We start from the raw sequence: 23,157 nt of genomic DNA, 5'->3' as shown, positions 1-23,157 counted from the left end.
AGATCAATAACAAAGAGAGATTACTCTTTATCTATGTTAGACGTATTTACATGAATATAAGGAATAATCGACTTTCGATAAAAATCGAGCTTGTATTTCAAAACTTCATGGATTTTAAACAATGAGATCAATGGTCGCGCTAAAGTTGGAAAAGAAAAGCGAAAGAAAAAAATCATTTGGATTCTTTGTTTGTACAAAACATGCTGCGTACGTAAAGATCGCACGATAAGAAAGTGTATGACGTCGTATATACTCATACGTATGACAATATATACACATGTCACATGATATAAGTATGTGTCATAATAACATATAATTTATAAACGATTGTATCATCTCAGTATCGGCTTCTTCGTCAGAAAATATTTTATCAAGATATTGTAACCTTTTATCCGATATCCTATTTGTCATCTTACCACTATTCTCGTTAATACGTCGTCAATTAATTCGTCGTGTTCTTGCGTTAAAGTAACAAAAAAAAAAAAAAAAGAGAGAAAAGAAAAGAAAAGAAAGAAACGAAAAAAGGAAACAGTTGCTTTTTGAAATACATTAAAAAATTATATAAAAATGTATATACTACTTCGACGCAAAATGATTCTTCCCTTGTTTAGAGCGAATTGAATTTCTTAAGACGCCCACTCTATTAGGACGACGTAAAAGTACGATTCGATCGACAAAGCGTAACAAGCTAGCCATACCATATTTGATCAAAAACCGCGTTCAACATTTCGCACATGGGACTCCCTTTTACTACGGAGGCAAACGGCGATTAAGAATCGATTTGAAAGGTTATCGTGTGCCAAGAGGAGAGGAGTGGAGAGCCAAAAGGGAGGTGAGGAAAGGAAAGAAAGAAAATCAAACGTCATCTTTACCCCTTCTCTTCTATGATCGCATATCATTTTCGAATCCTTGCTGCTGCTTCAGGATAACTTCGATTGATTCAGAATAATGAATGATCAAATGAGTGTATTGCTTCATACGTATAAAAGGCTCCTCGCTTACACGATATTTATATATGTGATGTGATCTCATGAGGAATGACACAAATGTAATTTGCAGGATGTAAAATTCGAAAAGCAACGTGTCCGCCCCACCATTAACCATCACTACCCCCACCATCATCGTACCATTACCCCACCACCATCACTACCACTACCCCACCACCATCTCCACCTCCCTCACTTCCATCGCCACCACCGTCTCGTGTCTCCCCTCCATCGAGAGACTAGAAGCAAGTAGTACTAGATGTTCGTAGAGGAGGTGGTAAAAGGGAGTGGGGCGAGGGTCTCATTGTTGGAAGTTTACGTCATTCCTTGAAAAACCAGTTGTTTTGAGTCGGTCGGTGCGCGCGGGTAAGCGAAAAATGTCGTCCGCTGTTCGTCTTTGATCTGAAATCTTTCTCATTTATCCGAAAGTCGTCCTTATATATATATATATATATATATATATATATTATATATACATATATATATGTGTGTGTGTACATACATCACACATATTCATAGATACATATATATGTATGTATATATAAATATATAGTTTCTATATAAACGGAAATATCGTACAAGTTAAAGAACGATTGTGTTAGACGGTAATCTCGAAAGCAATATTTCTGTGTAAGACACATACACAGAGAGAGAGAGAGAGAGAAAGAGAGAGAGAGAGAGACAGAGAGAGAGAGAGAGAGTATAGGCACGACCGATGTAGTTCACATTAATGGCTAAAACTATTTGTAATATATTCTTACAGAAATTGTGTTCATCTTTTTTTTTTATATTCAGTTCCGATTAGATTCATTTCCTACATTTTGTGATTTTGTAGAAATTTTGTACTTTTTGAAATGCCCGCCATTTTAAAACCGGAAATCGTATCGAACCGAAATTACTTGTGAATCCTTATCTGCAAGTAACTCAAATCTCCTTTTTTTCTTTCTTCTTGTATAAATTTCAAGCGAATTTATTCAGTCGTTCGAAACGATAGAGAAAATATACATACACGTACGCACGCGAGCGCGCGTCACGCACCACACACCACACACATACATACATAAAGCACACATATACATATTAGATTTTGATATGAAAAGTAAAGATCCAAAAGTATACAATTTTTTGGATATCTCAAGTAGTTTCGAAGATAATCATTTGTTAGACTTTTCGCTGTATCGAGAGCATAAGGAACTCCCTGCGGTCGTGCCTAAAAAAAGAGAGAAAAAAGGAAAGGGATAAAAGAAGCGGGAGCAAAACATGTCAAGCAGCACGATGCGCTTTACGGTAGCGCCAGCTTCTGGTTCGCTCGTTACTAACTCTTTGGCTCCTGTTTGACTCAGAAAAGAGAAGTGTGTTGTGTTGGATAAACGCGACGCGCGAACGTGGATATTTTATATAGTTAGAAACGTTGTCAGTCGATTTAACGAAGCTTTCTTGATAATATCGCTCGTTTGACGTCCAGCTCCCGCTGATATCCGGCGACACGGTCTTTCATTTTAAATATAACGGTGTATAAATAAGTATGAGCAATAGCAGGAATACGCGGAGCTCCCGAGCGTATGAATTTTTTTGATACGCACGTTTGGACTATCGATCATCGCTGATATTTTCTCTTTTCATCGAGGATCCAAGATCAAGGGTGCATCAAATGCGTTCAATATTTATGACTTTTTCTTTGACGTTTACCGTATATGTTCTTTGTGCGTGGGTATGCAGTACCGAAACATCAAGGTTAGTGCGCTATTCGACCGTCGCTTTTCTATCGAACGATCAGGAGTGCTGAGCTACGATTTATCGTGATCGTTGCTGTCTCTCTCTCTCTCTTTTTTTCTCTTTCTTTCTTGCTCGATCTCCCTCTTTTCTTCCTCTTTCTTTCTCTATCTCTCTCTCTCTCTCTCTCTCTCTCTTTCTCTTTCTCTTTCTCTTTCTCTTTCTCTCCGTCCAAAAGCGTCTTCTCCTACGCACCTTTTCAAATAATATTTCCAGCTGTAAACGCGTTAATTCCTATTCTTACTTAAGAATTCTACGCGAATCTTAATTTTTTCTTTTTTATCAATAAATACATTAGTTTTGTCTTTCATTAATTTAATTTGTATATTAATTCCGATAATATTTTTCATTCTTTTTATATATTCTGTTATGTGTTATGATAAGGAGAAAAGAGTATTGTGTTTCATTATTTTATTATACAGGAACACTTGAATCCAAAGTCTATAAAGAATTTGGAATATACCTTTGTTTTCCAAAGAACGTATTTGGATTAAACGAGTTCTCTTAAACGATGAATACTTGTTTTGTATTGGCTAAGGGCTGCTTAGTTTGCCGCTTGACCCAGTTTAGTAAGTACATTTAAAATGCATTATTTATCATGATAACTTTATTTTTTATATAGAATAGAATATATCTATTATGTGTATACGTATATTTCAGATAAAAAAAATATACACAATGCTGTTCTTCCCGAACTGGTTACAGCCGCAGGACATGCTGCACGATGTTGAGAATAGTTATGGGATCAGTACAGATTCCTGTATAATGTTTGAGGAGTTCTGCATATTTGCCGCAGAACTGGCACTTCTGTGCGAACGAGGGTACTGCGAAAGCTTAAAATATATTTATTGTTTCGTGATATGCATATATCTAAATATTCAATAATGTCAGATAATTTTTACAACAAAAGAAGAATAAATAAATAATTGTTTACATACACAGTGATAGTTTTTGCTTCATAAAGTCGATAATCTGTTAAAAATAAATCTTTGTTACAGGCAGAAAATATTGAACATTTGGTTAAGATAGCTATGAAGATATTTTAATGATGATGAAACACAGTGTGCTGTTTTTCATTGCAAGAGGATTTGATATTTGGAAGTATGTGCAATTTTTAGATAAATTCTGGTAATAAGTAACAATGAAAAGTATCCTATTACCACACTCCAACGCCACTTTTCCTATATTTCTAAACTTTATTTTGATATATATATATATATTCAATAATCAAAGAACAGAAATATCAAATCCTGCTGCAAAATGTGTAACATCGTTTGAGTGTGATAATACTGGATCACTGTACAATGCTTAAAAGCAAATTACTCATTATATTTATATTTAATTATAGAACAGTCGTTCCTATGAGCACCTCTCATTTGTTACACTGTGATGGAAAGGATACTAATTACAAAATTGGTTCAAGTAAGTAAAATAATCTTTTCTTCTTTCCCTCATAAATTAACAAAATTAAAAAAAAAAAGACAAGAAAAAAAATACAAACTTAAATTATGGATTTTTCCAGAGAGAATGGCATATGAGGTATTTTTGGGTGGCTCTTGTAATCCAACCACCTGGAGGTCAGAGATAGCAATACCGACACTTCAAAGACTTGGAATTACTTACTATAATCCTGTAAGCTTTACTTTTATTAGAATTTAGAATTGTATATAAAACTGTAGGTGTTGATAGACGAAATATATTGTAGCAAGTATCGCAATGGGGACCAGAGCTTATAGCTCAAGAATATGAAGCAAAACAGACAGCACGCGTTCTGCTTTTTGTAATCGATAATCAAACTCGTAATAGTGCCGGAATTATAGAGGCAGCTCAATTGGCAGCAACTAGGAGTGAATCTCTGATTCTTGTAATTTACCCGTATCGACAAGATCAGACTATACTCGGAGAAAGTGTTTCATCACAGTACGTAATATGAATTATTTCTAAGACAATACAAAACAATAACAAAATATAAACGTTATAAAAAATATAAATATTTATATATTATTAGGGAATACTATGATTTAATGAATGGATTACTTGTACTTCAATACTTTATGGAAAGACACAGGATACCTATATTTGAAAGCGTATCGGTCGCTCTAAATTGTACATCTAAGGTAAAAAAAAAAAAAAAAAAAGAAAAATGATAATACGTGAATCGTGAATATTAATATATGTAATTTTTTGTAGGTTTTGCGTGAACAAATAAACGTACAGGACTTACATGCTGATGATGGGGCGAGAACTATGAGAATCTCTCTAAGTCAAAATGGGTCCGATATAATGTAAATAAATATTGCAATTGTGAGCTTTTACTTGACAAAATATCAACATAATAACAATATTTTTAACAATGTATTCAAATTTCTTTTTCCAGGATGTTAAGAGAGATTTTTAAATCTTTGGACATTAATGATAGTGGTACAATAAATTTAAAAGAAGTTAGTACACATCTCCATATATTAACAAATCTAGGAATAAATGAATGGTACCTTATTATTTATGATATTTTCAGGCTTGGGTAGCCTTACAGACAAACACAAAATGTAATGTGTCAGTTTCAGATCTGTTCAATGCTGTAAATAAATCAGGTAATATATACATAAATTTTATTCATAAATAATATGCAAAGTATATCGGGTGTACTATCTGCTTTAATTCGCAAAAAATATTTTTGATACTTTGTAGAAACGTACAGAACCGTGATCGATGGATTTCCAGGGAAGGGTGATCCAGCAGAATCGCGGATAAACTTCGAACAGTTTTACTGTTTAGCCAGCGAAGCTTCATGGCGGATGAAGAATAATGGAGTTTCTTGTGAAAGTGAGATACCTTCAGTTTGGAGTATATTATGTAGGAAGGCCTCAAAATTTCTACGCAGAGCTATTGTACACCCTTTTAATCGTTTCCTAGGTATATTTATGATTTTCTCTGCAACTTCCCATAGTCTGACTCGTATATCACACGTACCTTCAATTCTTATCGTGATCTCGACGTAGAAGTAGCTTATTTCGATGGTTTAATATATGTAATTCATTATTAAAAAAGAAGGCACATATATTTATAAATGTACCTGTACACAAACTTTTTAGATTGGACTAACTCCTTAATACCAGAGTCTGAGAAGAGAGACCTGTATGTTGGAGTGGTCAGTAAAGATCTGTTTTGGTTAGAATCTTCTGCAGCTCCATTGATTGAGTGAGCATTAAAAATCTCATGAATATTTTTTTCTAGAGTATTCGCGGCTTGCTCATAATTAATACATTTTTAAGGTCTATGGGTTTAACTCTATACCGACCAAGCCTAAATGAGTACAACGTAAGGGTATTGCCACACGAATTACAAAGGATGAAAAATTCGCGGTTAATCCTATTAATTGTACCGCAGCACTCTCGTGGCATTGCTATAATGGCATTAGCAGCTCACTTGATTGGAATACGTGCTAAGCTTGTCCTGTGTGTTCAAATTCTCCCCGAGGGTTGTATTATTTCTGGTGAAAAGGTGAGATCATTATTATTTAGAGTTATCATATATTTCTCTCATTACATTAAAATCTTTAAATATATTATATTCTGATAAAAATTTAGTTAACCGAACAAGCCACGAAAGACTATAATCGGGGAAGGATGTACCTGTCGGATTATGCAAAGCGCGAAGGTGTACCTGTTTTTCAGAATATCGCTGATGCACTGCAACATGCGATACAGCTAGTTCAAAGTCCCTGTTGACTTAACTCCTCTTCTTTTTTCTATTTTTTCGTACGAATAAGATCATAGATTCGACGATTAATTTATTTTTATTCTACGATGTCCAACTACCATTTGAGATTTACGGGACAACGGGTGGAGGCAATACAAATTGTTTATCATTCTTGTTTCTACAAATATTAACTAAAACTTATATTACTATTACTGACATTTCAAGATAAGATATTGTTAATATCTCATTATATAGCGCGATTGTTTTTCGTATAAAGATATGATTTTTTTTTCTTACACTTTTACTATTGACTAATATAGAATAATATACTGTGCGCACTACTATAGAGGATCATGAGATTTTTACAATTAAAAAATACTTTTTTGTTTTATACAGCAAAGCGAAAGAAATGAAAAAAAAATGTTTATGTTGCTGTGTTTAAGGAGTTCAAAATTAATATTTATTATATATTTTATTTTTTGATAGAGAATATATTTTTTAATTATTACAATTTTATATTTTATTTCAAATACATTCACTGTTGTATTTTTTTTTTTTTTATTTTGTAGAAACATTAGTGAAAGTGAAAGAGTGCAGCTAATAATTTTATTTTATACGTTTTTGCTTCACGAAATGACTTTGTTTTTGTATAAATGGCGATTCAAATAATCTCCTATGGTAGATGGACACATTTTTTATAGTAATTTAACTTGCAAGTTTTTGTAATCTTGTGGTAACTGGTTGAGGATTGATTTGATATACGTGTACATAGACTATTAGTTATTTCTAACGATCTAATGATAATTAATCTCAAATTTGATGAAAAGATTGTATGGGAGGATGGTATGTTTGCTCGAGTTGAGTGTAAATTTCCATCGTGTACACGAATAAATATATATGTACACGTGGTAGCACATTTTCTTATATTATGACATACGAAAAGTTTCATTTGTCATAATTAGCAAAATGAAAACTGTAGGCAACTAGAATTTTTATGTATGAAAGAAAAAAGAGTGTAATTACTTATTTGTAACTTTCAAGTTGCTCATAGACCTTATTCACAAATGAATATTGCAAGTGGCTCAATACGGAAGAGTCATCATTTATTATACTCTTCTTTTGGAAGTATTTTCATGATATCACACATTCTTTTTTGTTTTTTTTTTTTTTTATTATTAAAAAAAATTATTTTTACGCTTTCCTGACATTTTTCTTTGAAATGTGTAAAGATCGAAAGTGTAAAGCTTTTATAACGAATAGAAATTTATAACGAACAGTGAAACAATTTCTGAACATATACATATGCATATGTGACCACAATAAAAAAGAAATTATTTCTATTACTGTTTTGAAAAAACCCCCTTCAACTTTTACTTTATTTCAAACAAAAATTGCTCGTAGATCTTATCAAATTAAATAATTTATATCACTGTACTTTCTTATCTTTTACCTGTGTCGCATCTTTGTTCGTTTTATTTTGAGTAGTTACCTTTTTCGGGTCGGTTTTGCTACCTCTATAATATTTTAGTATAGTTCTAAGAGACAACAAAACAGGGATCATTGCCGGTAAAAATAAAGGTGTATATACAGCATATCTGAAAAAATGAAACATTAAAATTGAGATAAAAATTTGTTGTACAAGAGTTAAGAAAAAGAATGGCTTACTTTTGATCTTCTGGAAAATAAAGAAGTGCTAACAAAGTTGGATCGAAGAAAGCTTCTTCGGCAGTAATAAATGCATCTTTACTGAGGATAAAACCGTTCATAAGATCGCCATGCCTAAGGAGCTCAGCAGAACGTTCCACCAAATCTAGCGCAACTTTTATTCTATTTCCTACAACATCTGTAATAACGATACGATTGATCTCTGTGAGAAGTTGAGCTAACGATTGCAATGTTAATTTAGCAGAAGTTAACTGTTCCATGGCACGAACTCGCAGCAAAGCATCTACTTCCCAATCATGTGATTTCAATCCAACCAGTGGTACTACGGTTACGCTGCTTATAGGCTTCTGAAATTATAAATGAAATATTTTTATCGTTCAATTGACAAATTGTTTGTATTTCCAAATGAATTACCATTTCTGGAATGCCTAAAAGCAATCTTAGTTGTGCAAGAAATGACCCGATGATAATGGCTTCGTCGGGAATAATGGTAGTAGCTTTACCACGTGCTGCAGCTTCGCATGCTTCAAATGAAGGATTAGTGAACACAACACCACCCCATCTAATATATGTAATTTATATTAATATCAAGAAAGAGAAAGAAAAGAATATCGCTTTTATAAAACTTATGTACCTTGGGGATAAAAATGCTTCAACGCCACTATCAGTCGTTGATTTGCGACCATTACGCGTATAAATATATAAGGGAGCATTATTACATGGAACTATGTACGCTACAAAATTTATGCATGGATGAAGACTCACTTGAGATGCTAGAATTAGAAAATTGATGTTTTTCTTTTTTTATAAAGAATCACGGAGAATTATTACTCAGATATTTCTTTTAATGATTAATCGAAAGCTTTACCTAATTTTTTTTCTAATGGTGTTACAATATGTGGTAAAACATCTTCCATGAGACCATAATGTCTACCCTGCAAGCTACTGTCGGGAACACGTATTGGATTAACGCCTAGTGGTAATAAATATAACCACTGTGACTTCACCGAAAAATTGCTTACCATCGACAATTGATCGAGGAATGGCTCTATGTACTCTAAATAAAATAGACATTTATTTATGAACACATGCTATATATAACAATCGTCTATGTGAATGATTATGTAATATACAATAATAATATATACCCTCGGCCATTGTCCGCAGATCCCAATTGACTTTTAGTGTTTCAGGATCGGGATTCACTATAGTTATTAAAACATCATAAGCTGAACTAGCAGGAAATCTCTGTCTATTTTCTTCGTCAAGACTGTAATCTGTAGGATTTGTAAGCGCATTTTTAGTAAGGTTTAACGATTTCTCACGAAGGATCCATTCGGATAGCACTTGTACCAATTTTTCATTGCCTGGAAAGATTTTGATCGTTGTAACATTGTGTACTCATTGTGAAATACAAAATTATTGTTAAAAGTAAGAACTTACTTGTCTCGATAGAGAAGTATATAGTCCTTTTAGAGCCAACGACTACAGCATCATTGAGATTTGGAGATTCTAAGAACAAAAGATTGCCTACATCCAAATCGAAGGTAGAAGCGATTTTTTCTGACTCGTGATGGGCAAAAGCTAATGCCAAAAGATTGCTAGATACCACTTGATATACAACTTCCAAGTCGTAGATCTCTGAAATGATAGAGTAACATGATCGAAGGGGGAATGAAGAAACTAATCAAACAATGTATTATGTATGTTATGTATGTCTCTTTAAATTCTGTACGTGAAATTCAACACTTGTGTCATACGTTAAAAGAGGTCAATGTAAAGAATAGAACTATAAAGAGATCAAAAGGCTATTCTACTCACGTACTTTAATGGGAAGTTAGTTTCGATCAACAAGGACTCTAATAATTAATGAATTCTAAAAAAAAAAAAAAAAAAATCTAATCATAATATGAAAATACCACTGTCTTCGAATGTCCTTCTTATTTCTTCGGTTAATGCAGTTGCTCGTTCATCGGTGAGAGCAGCAACAAGGATCTTCATTTTAATTCTAATTTCCAGATTTGATAAGTCATCAATTCCAGAATAGGGAAGTGCCACTCTTGGTACAGTTGTCATGTACCACCATAATGGTACTCCAATTCCTAAGAGTATTATCGCGAAGCATATACTGCCATATACTCTATATTTTTCTGTAAGAAAAATTATATTTACATATAATTAAAACATGATATTCAAATCGTTACATCGATCGAACATCAAGATAAAAAGATACATCCATATATGTATAATTTTTATGCATACAATTTTTCTTTTTTTATTGCGTATTCTCCAATGCAAAACTTATTGCAATAATAGAAATTTATTTATACGGTCATTTCCCGAGATAATACGACATAATCGCGTTTTTATCAATAAATGATATTATAACTATTTTATTTTATTTATTTTACATCATTCACCACAACCTTGGTAAGAAACAACAAGTGTTTCTTATTCGGCATAACAACCTTCGAAGTAAATTGAACTAGGTCCAAATCGGTTGCAAGTATTCTGGCACGATACGAAGTATGACGTTAGTTAAGTATATTAGTCAAACTTGTACGGTAGTAGTGTCTCTTCTTTCTCAATTTTTAATTAATATAAAAAAATGCTCCGAATATTTTTTTTTTCTTTTTTTTTTATAAGAAGCGACAATGTTATCGTGCATTTTAGAAATGAATAAGGACGTACAAGTAAATCCTTTGGATGTTGTAATTTCTTATATTTAATCTTTGTAAATGATGATAGTGATATCATCCTAAAACTTCTTTATCCATCGAAAGAAAATTATCTTTAAAGCCGTATTTATACGATTATAAAGTGTGCATCATTATTTCATCTCTATCAAAAGTATAATCGATTGATCACTTAAGGAAAAAGGTATGCTCATATCTATTTATTCTAACTAAACGTGTAATTATTTCTTAATGTTAACAGATAACAACTCGATAAGTTGCATTAATAAAGTTTGAAATCTCTTTACTTCACATTGGATAATAATTAAATAAACATACAATAAAACGTGTTACGTTTGGCAAAATTTTAAATTAAAACGAAGTTTCATCATTCATACAAAGATACACCTACGACATTTGAATGTCTCCCTCTTTATCTATCATATGTTATCCCTTTATATTTATCCTACAGTAAAGTGTCATTGTGTGATAATAATGTTTGTATGTGAAAAGATAAGAATACATGTAATAAAAGCATGAATTATAATTCACACTTTTTATTGACTAATTATTCAAAGAAAGAAATAATTTTGTGTTCGAGCGTTCACAAATACATAATTAATGATAGATTAAATTCGAAGCTTTATTCGTTAGACCTTTGATCTTAATTTGGAAAAGGAAATAGAGAATGTATAATATTTAAATCTATTTCACTATGAATTCAATCTCTTATATGTGCTTCTCCTTGTTTATATGTATATTACGTAAGAGCAGTTCCATCGTTAATCACACATAATGTAGAATGATAATTTAATAGAATCTCACATGAACATAGATCTGTCTTTATTTTATGATTACACGTTATACCGTGTATTTTTAAAAGTAACAAATTTATATGGATGAAAGATCATTCATGATAGGAACATTCATCTTTGTTATTGTCATTCAAAGGAATATTTCCAGGAGATTGAAAGTCAAATGTCTGAACGGACATCTCAAATTATGTGCGCATGAAAGAGAACAGATATGTAAAATTATTCCAAGGAAAAAAAAAAAAGAAAAAGAAAGAATTTATTCAAGTGATCTATCCTTCTTTCTTTATACTTCAATTCACAATATGTGGTATAATTTCTTTTTAATATTATAAATATATACGTGTACGTAGAAAGAGAAAAAAAAAAGACAAATAATATATTGATTCGAATCGAAAAAGTAGGAATACTTTAGCCGATCCTACACCGCATTTTACGAATGACCTGCTACCTCAATGACGTGTTATTTTCTTACATGGTACGTGAAATGAATGATGAAAAGAATAACTTGAATCAATCGAACGAGTACTTCCGATGTATAATTCGAACACGTAACGATAATGAATGCGATCGCAGAGTTCACGCGCCTCCATATATTACCGAGTTCATTAACACATCGAAGACGCGAATAATTTTATTCATTAAGAAGAACCTAACGCCAATATGGTATCGTTTGTTTTATAATCTTTGTCATCCACGTCTTTTTTTTTTTTTTTTTTTAACTATTTTTCATTAAGAGTGATTACACTTTCACTTCTTTCCTTGAACATCCATTATCGTTATTTTACTAGGATATTTTTTGCCAAGATTTAAACGTGAAGGAATGTAAATTCTTTTTTAATTCTTTTCTCACGGATCGATAGATTTCAACTTCAAGCTCAATAACGAGTTGGTATTTGTCTTAGCTAGTAAAAAGATAAATCAATGACAATGCTTTTATCATTCTTCGATAGGTCCTCGAGAAATTAATAAATGATAATAGAACTCTTGTGGGTGATATTAAAATAATTTTGAACATGATTGTAAATCAAATGATAATGAATCAGTATTGATACGATTACATTATATATTTATATAGTTCATTCAAAAATTGTTTTGAAGAGAAGAAGATTAAAAAAAAGCAATTAAAAGCAAGGATAATTTTATTATTCAATGAATTTTGTTTACCAAGTAAAAATTAAGTATCTTTAAAACGGTGACTAATTTTATTCACGTAACACGAACTTACAAATATCATTTAAAACGATCATAAAAACTAAAAGTTTTACGATTTTTTCCAAGTCTATTTTAAACTGATAGAAGTTGATAATGGTAAAATGATAAGAAATTATAATTATTTCTGATATTCACGAGCTTTTCTTTTAACGTTAAATTCACGATTTCTATGAAAATGAAAACAGTAATATATATCAAAGAACAATTATTATGTCGAAGAAAAAAAAATATATATATAAACGTAGGAAGATTGTCCTCATTTTTTTTTCTTCTCATTTTCTTGGCTGGAAGAAAAAAATTAATGTATTGAAACGTTTGAAAAAGAATTTTTTTTTCAAATTTTCTTTGGTCAAATAAAAAAAGAAAGAAAAGGGATTATCCATAAAAATTTCAATATAATATAATAAGAGAGGACCGGTCTCATTTCTTTGTTCCGCGAAAGTAGAGATTTTTCCCACTATGTTCTGAAATGATATATTACCCTCCCCCTCTTAGTCGCCGGTACTTCTTTTCTTCGTCCTTTACCTTGAAAGACCTTGAAAAGGATGACTAAGCTTATCGATGAAAATCCTTAGGTCGAAAGAAACATACGATCAACAGCTGTAGGTCAATGGTTTTCATTGTTTCTTTGGTAAAGAAAGAGCAAAAGAAAGAAAGAAAAAGAGAGAGAATGAGAAAGAAAGAGAGAAAGAAAGATAAAACGGGAGAAAAGAGGAGAAGAGAAAAAGAAAACAGGAGAACGAGTTAAGAGAGAGAGAAAGAGAGAGGGGTGATACTTGAATTGCTCGTTTAACTCTGGTGCCTTTGCTTCACGTTGACCAGTATGCTTCCAACGAATGGAAAGTTAACTCGGTCTATCGTTTCAATCGTTTTCTTTCATTCATCGTAAATGCTTAATCAAAGTGATCATTCTTTCTATCTTTTTAGAAATAAATTAATCGTTTGTAATTAATATTGAGAAATAGTTAACACTCGTATTACTGTTTTTAAGATATATCGATTCTCTCTTATAATTATTTTCAAAGTTTCATCCGACGTAGCTTCCTTCATCAAGATGCATTCCTTACAAGCTATAACAGTGTGCTAATATTATTTTTTCCCTTTCTGCAAGAAGATTCGAAGACTTTCAAGGGAAAAGATAATTTTCCTTCGAATTTTGAAATCAGTGAGTGTATTATATGTATTCATGCGGTGCACATCCGCCTTCTTTTTATTGTTATATCCAAAAAATGCATTTTTTGTTTCTGTTTTTTTCCCCCCCTCTATGAGATATTCTTCTCTACTCGATTTTCTATTTTTGTGCGAGACAAAAACTTATAGCGCAATTAACGTTATTTTTAATCTTATTAAAATCGCTATTATAAAAATGAACGACAACACGATACATCTTATCGAATAAGAACAATACCATTTTATCTTCGAACTTATTTTTTGTCCCAAACGATCTTTGCTAAGCTTCTCTTGGTAATATTTCTTAACTAAAGAAAAACAAAATACTAAAACAAGAGTTCTAATCTATTTTTGGTTCACCAACATGAGACGTTTAATTCGTTTTGCAGGATACATATACAATATACGTCCATTTAATACCGCAGAAGATGAGAGTTTAAACCTTTGCACTTTCAAGAACGCTTGACAACAATACATCGTCCTCTCTGTTTATATCTATTATATTGCATTTCTTTATTAAATTATATTACGTATGTGTCTTTAACATGTAACTAAAAACATGTCATTCGTTTTGAACCTATAAGAGACTAATAATTTTATTTTTCGATTCTATCTATCTTACAAAACATATTTTTCTCTCACAGTCAAAAGATTATTTTTATTTAAAAAAAAATATTTTTAATTTTAAATTTAACTTCCTACCGATCTCATAATTTTTAATTATATATATATTTTTTTTCTTTGTTAAATATTGCGTGTCTAAATCTTTTTCTTTTATTTTTTTTTTTATTTTTATTAAAAACTTGTCTTTACAAAAAGGTAATCAAATTGCTTTATTCGATGTCTTCTATTTAATGGCTAATAAAAAATGTAAGACGCAAAAACCTATTAACGTCATATATACCTATTATTTATAATTCCTTGTATAATCATTCTTTATCGCGTACTTCATAGTTTTAGTTCAACTGCATAATCTTGACATTGATCATCACTTTCATTATATTTATTTCCATACAGAACGATACGTATATAATGTTATTATTTCGTGAACTTAAAATTTATCACCCGTTTATCAATGATTATTATTTTACAATGTTATTTCATGTCAGTGAATACTAAATTATTGTTAAATATTGTTATTTTATTTTAGTAAAACGTAATGTCTACGATTGCAATGGAACCTTATCCAGAAGTTACCGTTACAACGGCTAGAGAGTAAGTAGTGATTAATGTAAACGATTATTAACATATTATATTTAAAAAAGTGCGCTATTAAGATTAAAAATATTTTAGGAAAGAGCCACATTTGGGTAATCTGCTTGTACGATTTGTAGCAGTATATTGGAAATCTTTTATAATTGTACTATGGCCATTGATTCTATTGCCATTAGTACTTATAAAAACCGAAGAGGTTCGTGATATTATTTGTATTAATTTAATTAAATAATAAAAAAAAAAGTGATATAACAATAAAAAGTACGCAACGCGCAAAAAGGATGTAACTAAATGACTAATAATGTTTTACTATATCGTTTTACATATCGTTCATCGTAGTCATTATAAAATTAACAAAACGTGTAGCTTCAATTAAAACAGATCAAGTTAGATAATAGATAAATAGATTGTTATCTTATAAAGGTAAGATACGAAGTAAGCACGTGATCTTCACGTAGTACACAAATATTATGTAATTGATTAAAAATATTTTGTAAAAATGTGAAGTATAATTAATTGATAATTGAAACAAGTCACTTTGCGTATCGAGTTACGATTGATGCGGAGAAAGGCAATTTTACGGGAAAATGTAAAAATTCTATCGATCCATATTTTTATAATATTATAAGTATCAATGTAATAATAATATATATATATATATTTTTAATTATTATAGGTATTGGCTATGCGATGTTTATACGTAGTCGCTTTGATGGCAATGTTTTGGGTAACAGAGGCTCTGCCATTACCCATCACAGGTCTCATACCCGTGGTATTTTATCCTCTAATGGGTATTATGAGCACTAATGAAACTTGCCTTTGTTATATGAATGATACTACAATGATGTTTCTTGGTAGCTTGGTCATTGCCGTTGTTATTGAAAATTCTGGTCTACATATGCGCATTGCTCTCTTGATCATAAAAATGATCGGTTGCAGTCATAGAAGGTGACACTATGTCTTTCATTAGACATCGTCAGTATCGTCTATAGGTACATTTAAAGTTATAAGGATATTATCAATGATAATACATTTTTCAGGTTGACTTTGGGCCTTTTTTTCGTAACGATGTTCATCTCTATGTGGGTTTCTAATACCGCTGCTACGGCGATGATGATACCGATTATGGAGACGGTACTCTTAGAACTTGAAACAGTAAGTAACGCTCATTGACTTTTTAATTTTATTTGATTTTTTTTTTTTTTTTTTTTTTTTTAATTTCAAATGTCTGATTTATTTATAGCAAGGACTTGGTAATATGTTCATTCAAGAAAACGAAACTGAAATGGCGATTTCACCTACGTATGTAAAACATTATTTATATATTTCCTTCATATATATTTGATAGTCTATTTTGATATATTAACTTTTATTATAGTTCAAAAAAACCGACACATAGTACAATGGTTTATTATTTGGTAGCAGCTTATGGCTCAAGTCTCGGTGGTATCGGTACAATAGTAGGAAGTGGAACAAATTTAACTTTGAAAGGATTTTTCGAAACGTAAGTATTTAAAAATCTAATAATTATAATTATAATTTTCTTAATCGTATCTTTGAACTCCTAGAATACATTTATATTTCATCTTTCTCAGACGTTTTCCAAATAGTCCAAGTATAAGTTTTGCCTCTTGGATGCTTTATTCTGTACCACCAATGTTACTGATGGGCCTTCTGTCCTGGTTATGGCTACAAGTGATGTACATGGGTCTATTTAGGCCAAAAAGCAAAGATGCTAGAGCGATTGATATCGGTTCCCAAGGAGAACGCGTTGCTACGGAAGTGATACAAAAAAGATACAAGGAACTTGGACCGATTTCGTGGCACGAGTCTGTAGTCGGAATTATGTTCGTAATTGTAGTATTACTTTGGTTCTTTAGAAGTCCTGGATTCATGCAAGGTTGGCCATCTTATATTACGAATTTGTAAGTATAATTTCGTATTACTAAATTGCATCAGTCCTTTGCAAATTTCACAAGTAACGTTTAAGGTATTTAATATAATGATGGACTGATTTTCTGATATCTTACGAAATTACTCTAGCTTTATTTTGCAGGCCGGTTAAGGATTCAACGGCAGCTACGTGTCTGACGATCTTATTCTTCATACTTCCAGCAAAACTTGATTTTTTAAATGCCTTTGATAAGGATCCGACTAAACGTCCTAAAAAACCGTCACCCGGTATGATAACATGGCAAATGATACACCAAAAAATGCATTGGAGTTTGATACTGGTGCTTGGTGGAGGTTTTGCTATATCAGCCGGTAGTAAATCATCTAAATTATCAGAAATTCTTGGAAATTCATTAACAGGATTGAATTCTATACATCCAATAGCAATATTGGCTATTGTTTGTATATTTGCAGAAACTGCAACTGAATTAACTGCAAATGTTGCAGTTGCAAATATCATATTACCAGTATTAGCGGAAATGGTAAGTAAGATGGTAATAAATTTAATAAGGTTACAAAAAAATCATAATTAATTATTTTCCTATATTGTTTTTTCCTATTGTTTTAGAGCGTGGCACTACAAATACATCCTTTATATCTTATGCTTCCAGCAACTATATGTTGTTCATTCTCATTTCATTTACCAGTAGGTACACCACCCAATGCCATTGCCAGTGCAGCAGGACATATAAGAACAAAAGATTTTGTAATTGCTGGAATAGGTCCAACTATTATAACACTCGTTATAACTGTAGGAGCATTTTGTACTTGGGGTACATATGTATTTAATTTACATGAGTTTCCAACATGGGCCTCACAGAATAAAACAATGTAGATTTGCTTTTTATTTAGTATTATTCATATCAAACTATTTTTAAAGACTAAATTAAATTATATATAAAAATTTCCATAGAAGATTATAATTTTCTTAAAAAAGAGAGGAAGAAAGAAAAAGAACAAATAAAATAATATTACATTATGGTTGTTCTATAAAAAGGACATAGTGAAATGGTATTATAAAAGTTTACTTAATAAGCTGACTGGATATGTCATATTATCATATCAAAATAAAAAATAAGATAAATATAGATGATTTATTTTTTATAAAAATATTAAAATGTTTAACTATCTGTATTAATAATAACAAATATATTTGTTTGTTATATCGATATTTAATAAGCACTTATAACTGTATTTATATGTATATATTGGAAAGCATCATATACATCATAACTAAGATAAAAATGTAATAGAACAATCATAAATAAATACTTAATCCATTATAATATTTAATTTAACAATGTAGAATTATTAGACTAATAATAGTATATATCTCTTACCCTCTGTGCTGGTATTATAGTGGATAGTTGCAATTCGTTCTTCCATTTTCAACGTGTTGCTAATTACAAATTTATACTGATAATGTTCATTTTATTTTTTTTCAATGACACAATTAAAGGTTTAAAATATTATATAAATACACTGACCCGATGTATAAACTTTAAACATAGTAAATTAGAGTATAGTAAACCTAACCTTTATTACGTAAAATCATTAAACACTGAATTTATGAGACGATAAAAAAAATGTTTAAATTTATATAATATTGCAAAATAATACAATTAATAATATTATACGTACAATAACATTATACAAAAATCAAATCTTATTACTCTAATTTACTATCACTTACTTTCCTATCACGCATTTCATCGCAGATAACACAACCACTTACCACTACATACATATTCTATAGATACGAACCACGTGAAGTAAGCACATTAAATTGTTAACCATGAAGGAAGCTTAATATCAATAACTATCGACATATATCGATAGTAGCAAATAAAGTAATACATATTGTGTTTCGATCGTGCTAAAATATAAAGTATAAACCATTGCAGCGTTAAATAAACAGCAGAAGCAATTTGAAGATTTAAAACAGATTGTAAGCTTGCAAAAATTGTATGGAAAAAAAAACATTAATCGGATAAGTAAATCGCCCGTTTTAACCATTGATCAATTAGTATTCAGTAACATCTATATATAAAATTCTAATAAATATATATAATTTTTATTGATCGATAGAAATATAACTTGCTTTTATTTAAATATCTATCGTTTAATGTCAAAATATTAGTACAATTTTTATTTATATTTGCATTACTAATAGTAGCAATTTTTGTTTTGCTATTACATATTCTAAGAATAAGACAGTAATGTGTAACAAGGATTATTTTTTGCATTTTGTAAAGGCAAGAATCCTATTAAAGCTTGTAAATCTAATACAAGTTGTGCAAAAGTAGGTCTATTTTCTGGTTGAAATGCCCAACAATATTGCATTATTTTATAAATATCACAAGGAACATTTTTTGGTTGACTTAAACATTGTTTTTCAATAATTATATGTTCTAATAATTTGTTATCTGGTACATGTGAATATGGAAAAGCTCCAAAAGTACCAATCTCCCACAATACTACAGCAAATGACCAGACATCGCTCTTAGAAGAAAATATACGATCTTGTAAAGTTTCTGGAGACATCCAGCGTACTGGAAGTTGTCTTATTTTGCTTGACATGTCATTTATAGTATAGATTCCATTTCTAGAAAGTCCAAAATCAGATATCTGAAATTATAAAAAGTTTATAATTTTATTAGTTCTTTTAACAGATTTTATAAACTATTACCTTTAAAGATAGATTTGAAGTAAGTAATATATTCCTTGCAGCAAGATCTCTATGAATAATACCCTTAGATTCCAAATGCTCCATTCCTTTTGCAATGTCAAGAGCAAATTGTATAAATTGATTTCTTTCAACTTCAGCCTGCATATTTATGGCATTTTCTTCTTTTTTAAAACACTCTAGATTAACATATCTTGAACTAGGCAATTTCAATTTGTCATTTTTTGAATATGTTGAAGATATAGATAATGTATTTATTGTTGTATATAATGCTAAAATAATAATTAAAAAATTAATTAACAATATATTTTATGAATATGAAATATATAAAAAATATAGAAATAAAATATGTACTTTCTAAAGAACCAAATCCAAATCCATATTTATTAAAAATATTTTGTATAAATCCAGATTCAGTTTTCTTATCTCTTATTGAATGCAAATATGCCAATAAATTACCACCTTTCATATACTCTAAAATTATATATACGGATTTATTTGGCACAATGGAATAACCTATAAGATTAACTAAATGTGGATGTTGTCCTGCTTTTATCATTATTTCAATCTCTTCCATAAATTCTCGGTACATATCTAGTTTATTTAATTCATTTGATAACCTTGACATCTTAACTGCTACTGGTGTTGCATTATTATTTATGTATCCAAGATAAACTTTACTAAATTGGCCTTCACCCAATTCAGAAGTCAATTTTAAAGAATTATATGGGATTTCAAATTCACTTGTTTCATGTTTATATGGTATAATCTTTATAAAATATTGTTTATACAATTAATTATTTAGAATTATGTATAATTTTATGCATATATATATATATAAATTTTTTTCCATACCTCTGTATTGCATTGAGTATATAACATATTATGTTTTCGAAGAATAGAATTCACCCAATTTGATTTACACTTGGAAATGGAATCTATTTCTTGTATTCTAAAATTAAAAAAAAATATCTTTATATATTTTACATATTAATTTATATTTGTTTATATAAACAGTTTATATTACCGTGATGTATGTCCTTTCCTCCAAATGAATTTTTGTTTTTTCTTTTTAAAAAAAATAAAACTAAACAAACTGAATATTATACAGATAACCAATGTAACAGGTACAAATATCTACAAAATTATATTAAACAATTAATCATTTAATAGTATTTTGGCATTTTATATAAATACGTACAATAAAATAGTTTTGCAATGATGAACTCTGATCTGATAAATTGATGGTAAATATTCCATGATTACCAAAGCAACCATGATCATCTATTGCAGTTACAAATATTTTGTAATTGTCTTTTAATTCATTACATTGATAACCATTATATAAATTCCATAAAAAAATATTAGTTTTTGCTTCGGTAATACCTATTTGTGAAATATTATATACAGGAAATCTTGCTTTTGATATTAAAGGAGGAATTCCTATACTGAAATATAAATAATACTATGTAATATTAAAAATAATATATCAATTAAAAAAGACATTTTACTTTTTAAGTAAATCTACTGTATTATACCTAACTTTGTAGGAATGTACATGAGTATCATTAGTTTCTATGCTCCATGTAATTATGACTTGACATGTATTAACAGTCACATTTACACGAGGGATTGGTAATACAGATTTTCTATTTGTGCAATCACATTTATGACTTACACATTCTGGGACTTTATAAATTATCTAAAAAATAAATAGTATCAATTCACAGGCATGATAATATTTAGAGTATCTATATTCTGTTTATAGATTAATTACAAGTCTACTTACCTCTTGTGCTGTTCCTGTTGGCTTTTTTCTTGGATTAGCATAAACTTCTATCTTATATGAGCAGCTTGGACGAATATAAGACTCTGGTACACCAGTTGATAACTCACTCTGTGGTAGTAAAACATTAAGTTCACTGTTATTTTTTGTTATATAAGACAGTATTCCTTTTGGACAAATTGCAAGATTTGATTTTTCACTTGACATGCTTGTTACTGTCACACTGTTATAATATAAAATGTATCAATGATTGTACTATAAAGTTAACTATAATTGATGTCAATGTCTACCTGTATGAGGAAGGTTGCATATTCTCATTTGGTGGTAACCAAGATATATTTAATTTTAAAGATTGATATATGTCATAATGATTTAAATATTTTTCATCTTCTAAAGCATATACTGTGATGTTTCTCACATCACCAAAAAGTTTATTTGTACTTGATGCCCATAATATGTTAATATTAAAAATAAGAAAAATCACAATTGATTGTAAAAAAAATGATGAAGTTTGAGATAACATTTGTTGTTAGTGAAACAAATAATAAACTAATAGATATCAGATTAATGTACTATTCTGTTTTCTTATTAACTAGAAGGATTTGCGTACTTTAAATCTGATTTGAGTGCCTGAGAAAATCTTATCTGATAAATAGTATATTAAGAGGGGAAAGATTTCTTTAAAAAAATATTTGATAAGATTAAAACCCATTTCATTTTATTTTATATCAATTTTATCTGATATCTTATTCTATTCATAAGAATTCTTCAAATATATCTTAATTTAATAAAATAAGAAAGTAAATATTATGATATTGTGAATGATATAATAAATTTATTTTAATAATATATTATATTAATAATAGTTATATAATGTTATAGGTTTTCAAATGGCCTCGGCTGCGATGTCCCCGGCTGAAGATGACGAGTTAACCCTTCCTCGTGCATCCATTAATAAGATGATCAAGGAAATACTACCACACGTACGCGTGGCTAATGAGTCACGAGAATTAATCTTAAATTGTTGTACAGAGTTCATCCATTTGTTGTCTTCTGAAGCTAATGAAATATGCAATCAACAACAAAAAAAGACAATAAATGCAGAGCATATTTTGCAAGCACTTGAGAAACTTGGTTTCGGCGATTATAGTGCAGAAGCAGAAGCTGTTTTAAGAGATTGTAAAGCAGTAGCAGCTAAGAGAAGACGTCAGAGTACTAGGTTAGAAAATTTGGGAATTCCAGAAGAAGAATTATTGAGACAACAACAAGAACTCTTTGCAAAAGCAAGAGAAGAACAAGCTGTTGCTGAACAACAACAATGGCAACAATTGCAAGCAGTTGCACAAATGACATCAATGCAACAAACTGATAGCGAACAAGAAGATTACTCATAAAATTACAATACAGAAATAATTCAATTGAAATCATATGTGAAGTTTTCCCACATTTTATTATATTAAGAAATATAAAAAGGAAAATAGGAGATCTTATTTTGAATAAAAATAATAAGTGTATAATGGCA

At 30.1% G+C, this 23,157-nt stretch overlaps 4 protein-coding genes across 7 annotated transcripts; 2 read left to right on the top strand and 2 right to left on the bottom strand.

Annotated features, from left to right (window-relative positions):
- The first annotated feature begins 1,625 nt into the window (after window positions 1–1,625).
- LOC127063867 (uncharacterized) lies at window positions 1,626–18,010 on the top strand. The gene is made up of 23 exons (XM_050994134.1): window positions 1,626–2,720; window positions 3,182–3,328; window positions 3,420–3,580; window positions 4,108–4,181; window positions 4,282–4,391; window positions 4,465–4,679; window positions 4,768–4,876; window positions 4,950–5,044; window positions 5,137–5,200; window positions 5,275–5,350; window positions 5,448–5,672; window positions 5,852–5,957; window positions 6,032–6,260; window positions 6,347–6,484; window positions 15,152–15,210; window positions 15,289–15,406; window positions 15,887–16,158; window positions 16,251–16,365; window positions 16,454–16,512; window positions 16,589–16,714; window positions 16,806–17,135; window positions 17,267–17,645; window positions 17,732–18,010. Exons 3-23 carry the CDS (start codon window positions 3,438–3,440, stop codon window positions 17,996–17,998), a joined length of 3,309 nt encoding a protein of 1,102 aa, XP_050850091.1. The 5' UTR covers window positions 1,626–2,720; window positions 3,182–3,328; window positions 3,420–3,437; the 3' UTR covers window positions 17,999–18,010.
- LOC127064145 (GPI transamidase component PIG-S) lies at window positions 6,537–9,292 on the bottom strand. Its single transcript, XM_050994764.1, has 5 exons — window positions 8,992–9,292; window positions 8,758–8,896; window positions 8,538–8,685; window positions 8,124–8,470; window positions 6,537–8,053 (listed from the first exon to the last, which is right to left on the bottom strand). The coding sequence occupies exons 1-5, from the start codon at window positions 9,146–9,148 to the stop codon at window positions 7,885–7,887; spliced, it is 960 nt and encodes a 319-aa protein (XP_050850721.1). The 5' UTR covers window positions 9,149–9,292; the 3' UTR covers window positions 6,537–7,884.
- A 976-nt stretch (window positions 18,011–18,986) lies between the features above and the next one.
- LOC127064155 (protein Dr1) lies at window positions 18,987–23,154 on the top strand. Of its 4 annotated transcripts, XM_050994784.1 has the most exons (3): window positions 19,068–19,111; window positions 21,618–21,724; window positions 22,518–23,154. In XM_050994784.1, exon 3 carries the CDS (start codon window positions 22,526–22,528, stop codon window positions 23,027–23,029), a length of 504 nt encoding a protein of 167 aa, XP_050850741.1. In that variant the 5' UTR covers window positions 19,068–19,111; window positions 21,618–21,724; window positions 22,518–22,525; the 3' UTR covers window positions 23,030–23,154. The 4 variants fall into 4 exon arrangements, with proteins under 4 accessions (XP_050850743.1, XP_050850741.1, XP_050850740.1 ...); XM_050994786.1 differs by lacking the exon at window positions 21,618–21,724 and having other exon boundaries at window positions 18,987–19,111; XM_050994783.1 differs by lacking the exon at window positions 19,068–19,111 and having other exon boundaries at window positions 21,618–21,751.
- LOC127064136 (vascular endothelial growth factor receptor 1-like) lies at window positions 19,259–22,265 on the bottom strand. Its single transcript, XM_050994752.1, has 9 exons — window positions 21,926–22,265; window positions 21,639–21,858; window positions 21,388–21,551; window positions 21,051–21,297; window positions 20,877–20,986; window positions 20,705–20,801; window positions 20,204–20,618; window positions 19,853–20,121; window positions 19,259–19,791 (listed from the first exon to the last, which is right to left on the bottom strand). The coding sequence occupies exons 1-9, from the start codon at window positions 22,156–22,158 to the stop codon at window positions 19,366–19,368; spliced, it is 2,181 nt and encodes a 726-aa protein (XP_050850709.1). The 5' UTR covers window positions 22,159–22,265; the 3' UTR covers window positions 19,259–19,365.
- Window positions 23,155–23,157: the final 3 nt, after the last annotated feature.

The sequence above is a fragment of the Vespula vulgaris genome, chromosome 5 (assembly GCF_905475345.1).
Source record: "Vespula vulgaris chromosome 5, iyVesVulg1.1, whole genome shotgun sequence".
Classification (NCBI taxonomy): Eukaryota; Metazoa; Arthropoda; class Insecta; order Hymenoptera; family Vespidae; genus Vespula; species Vespula vulgaris.
This window is presented reverse-complemented; position numbering and strand designations above follow the sequence as displayed.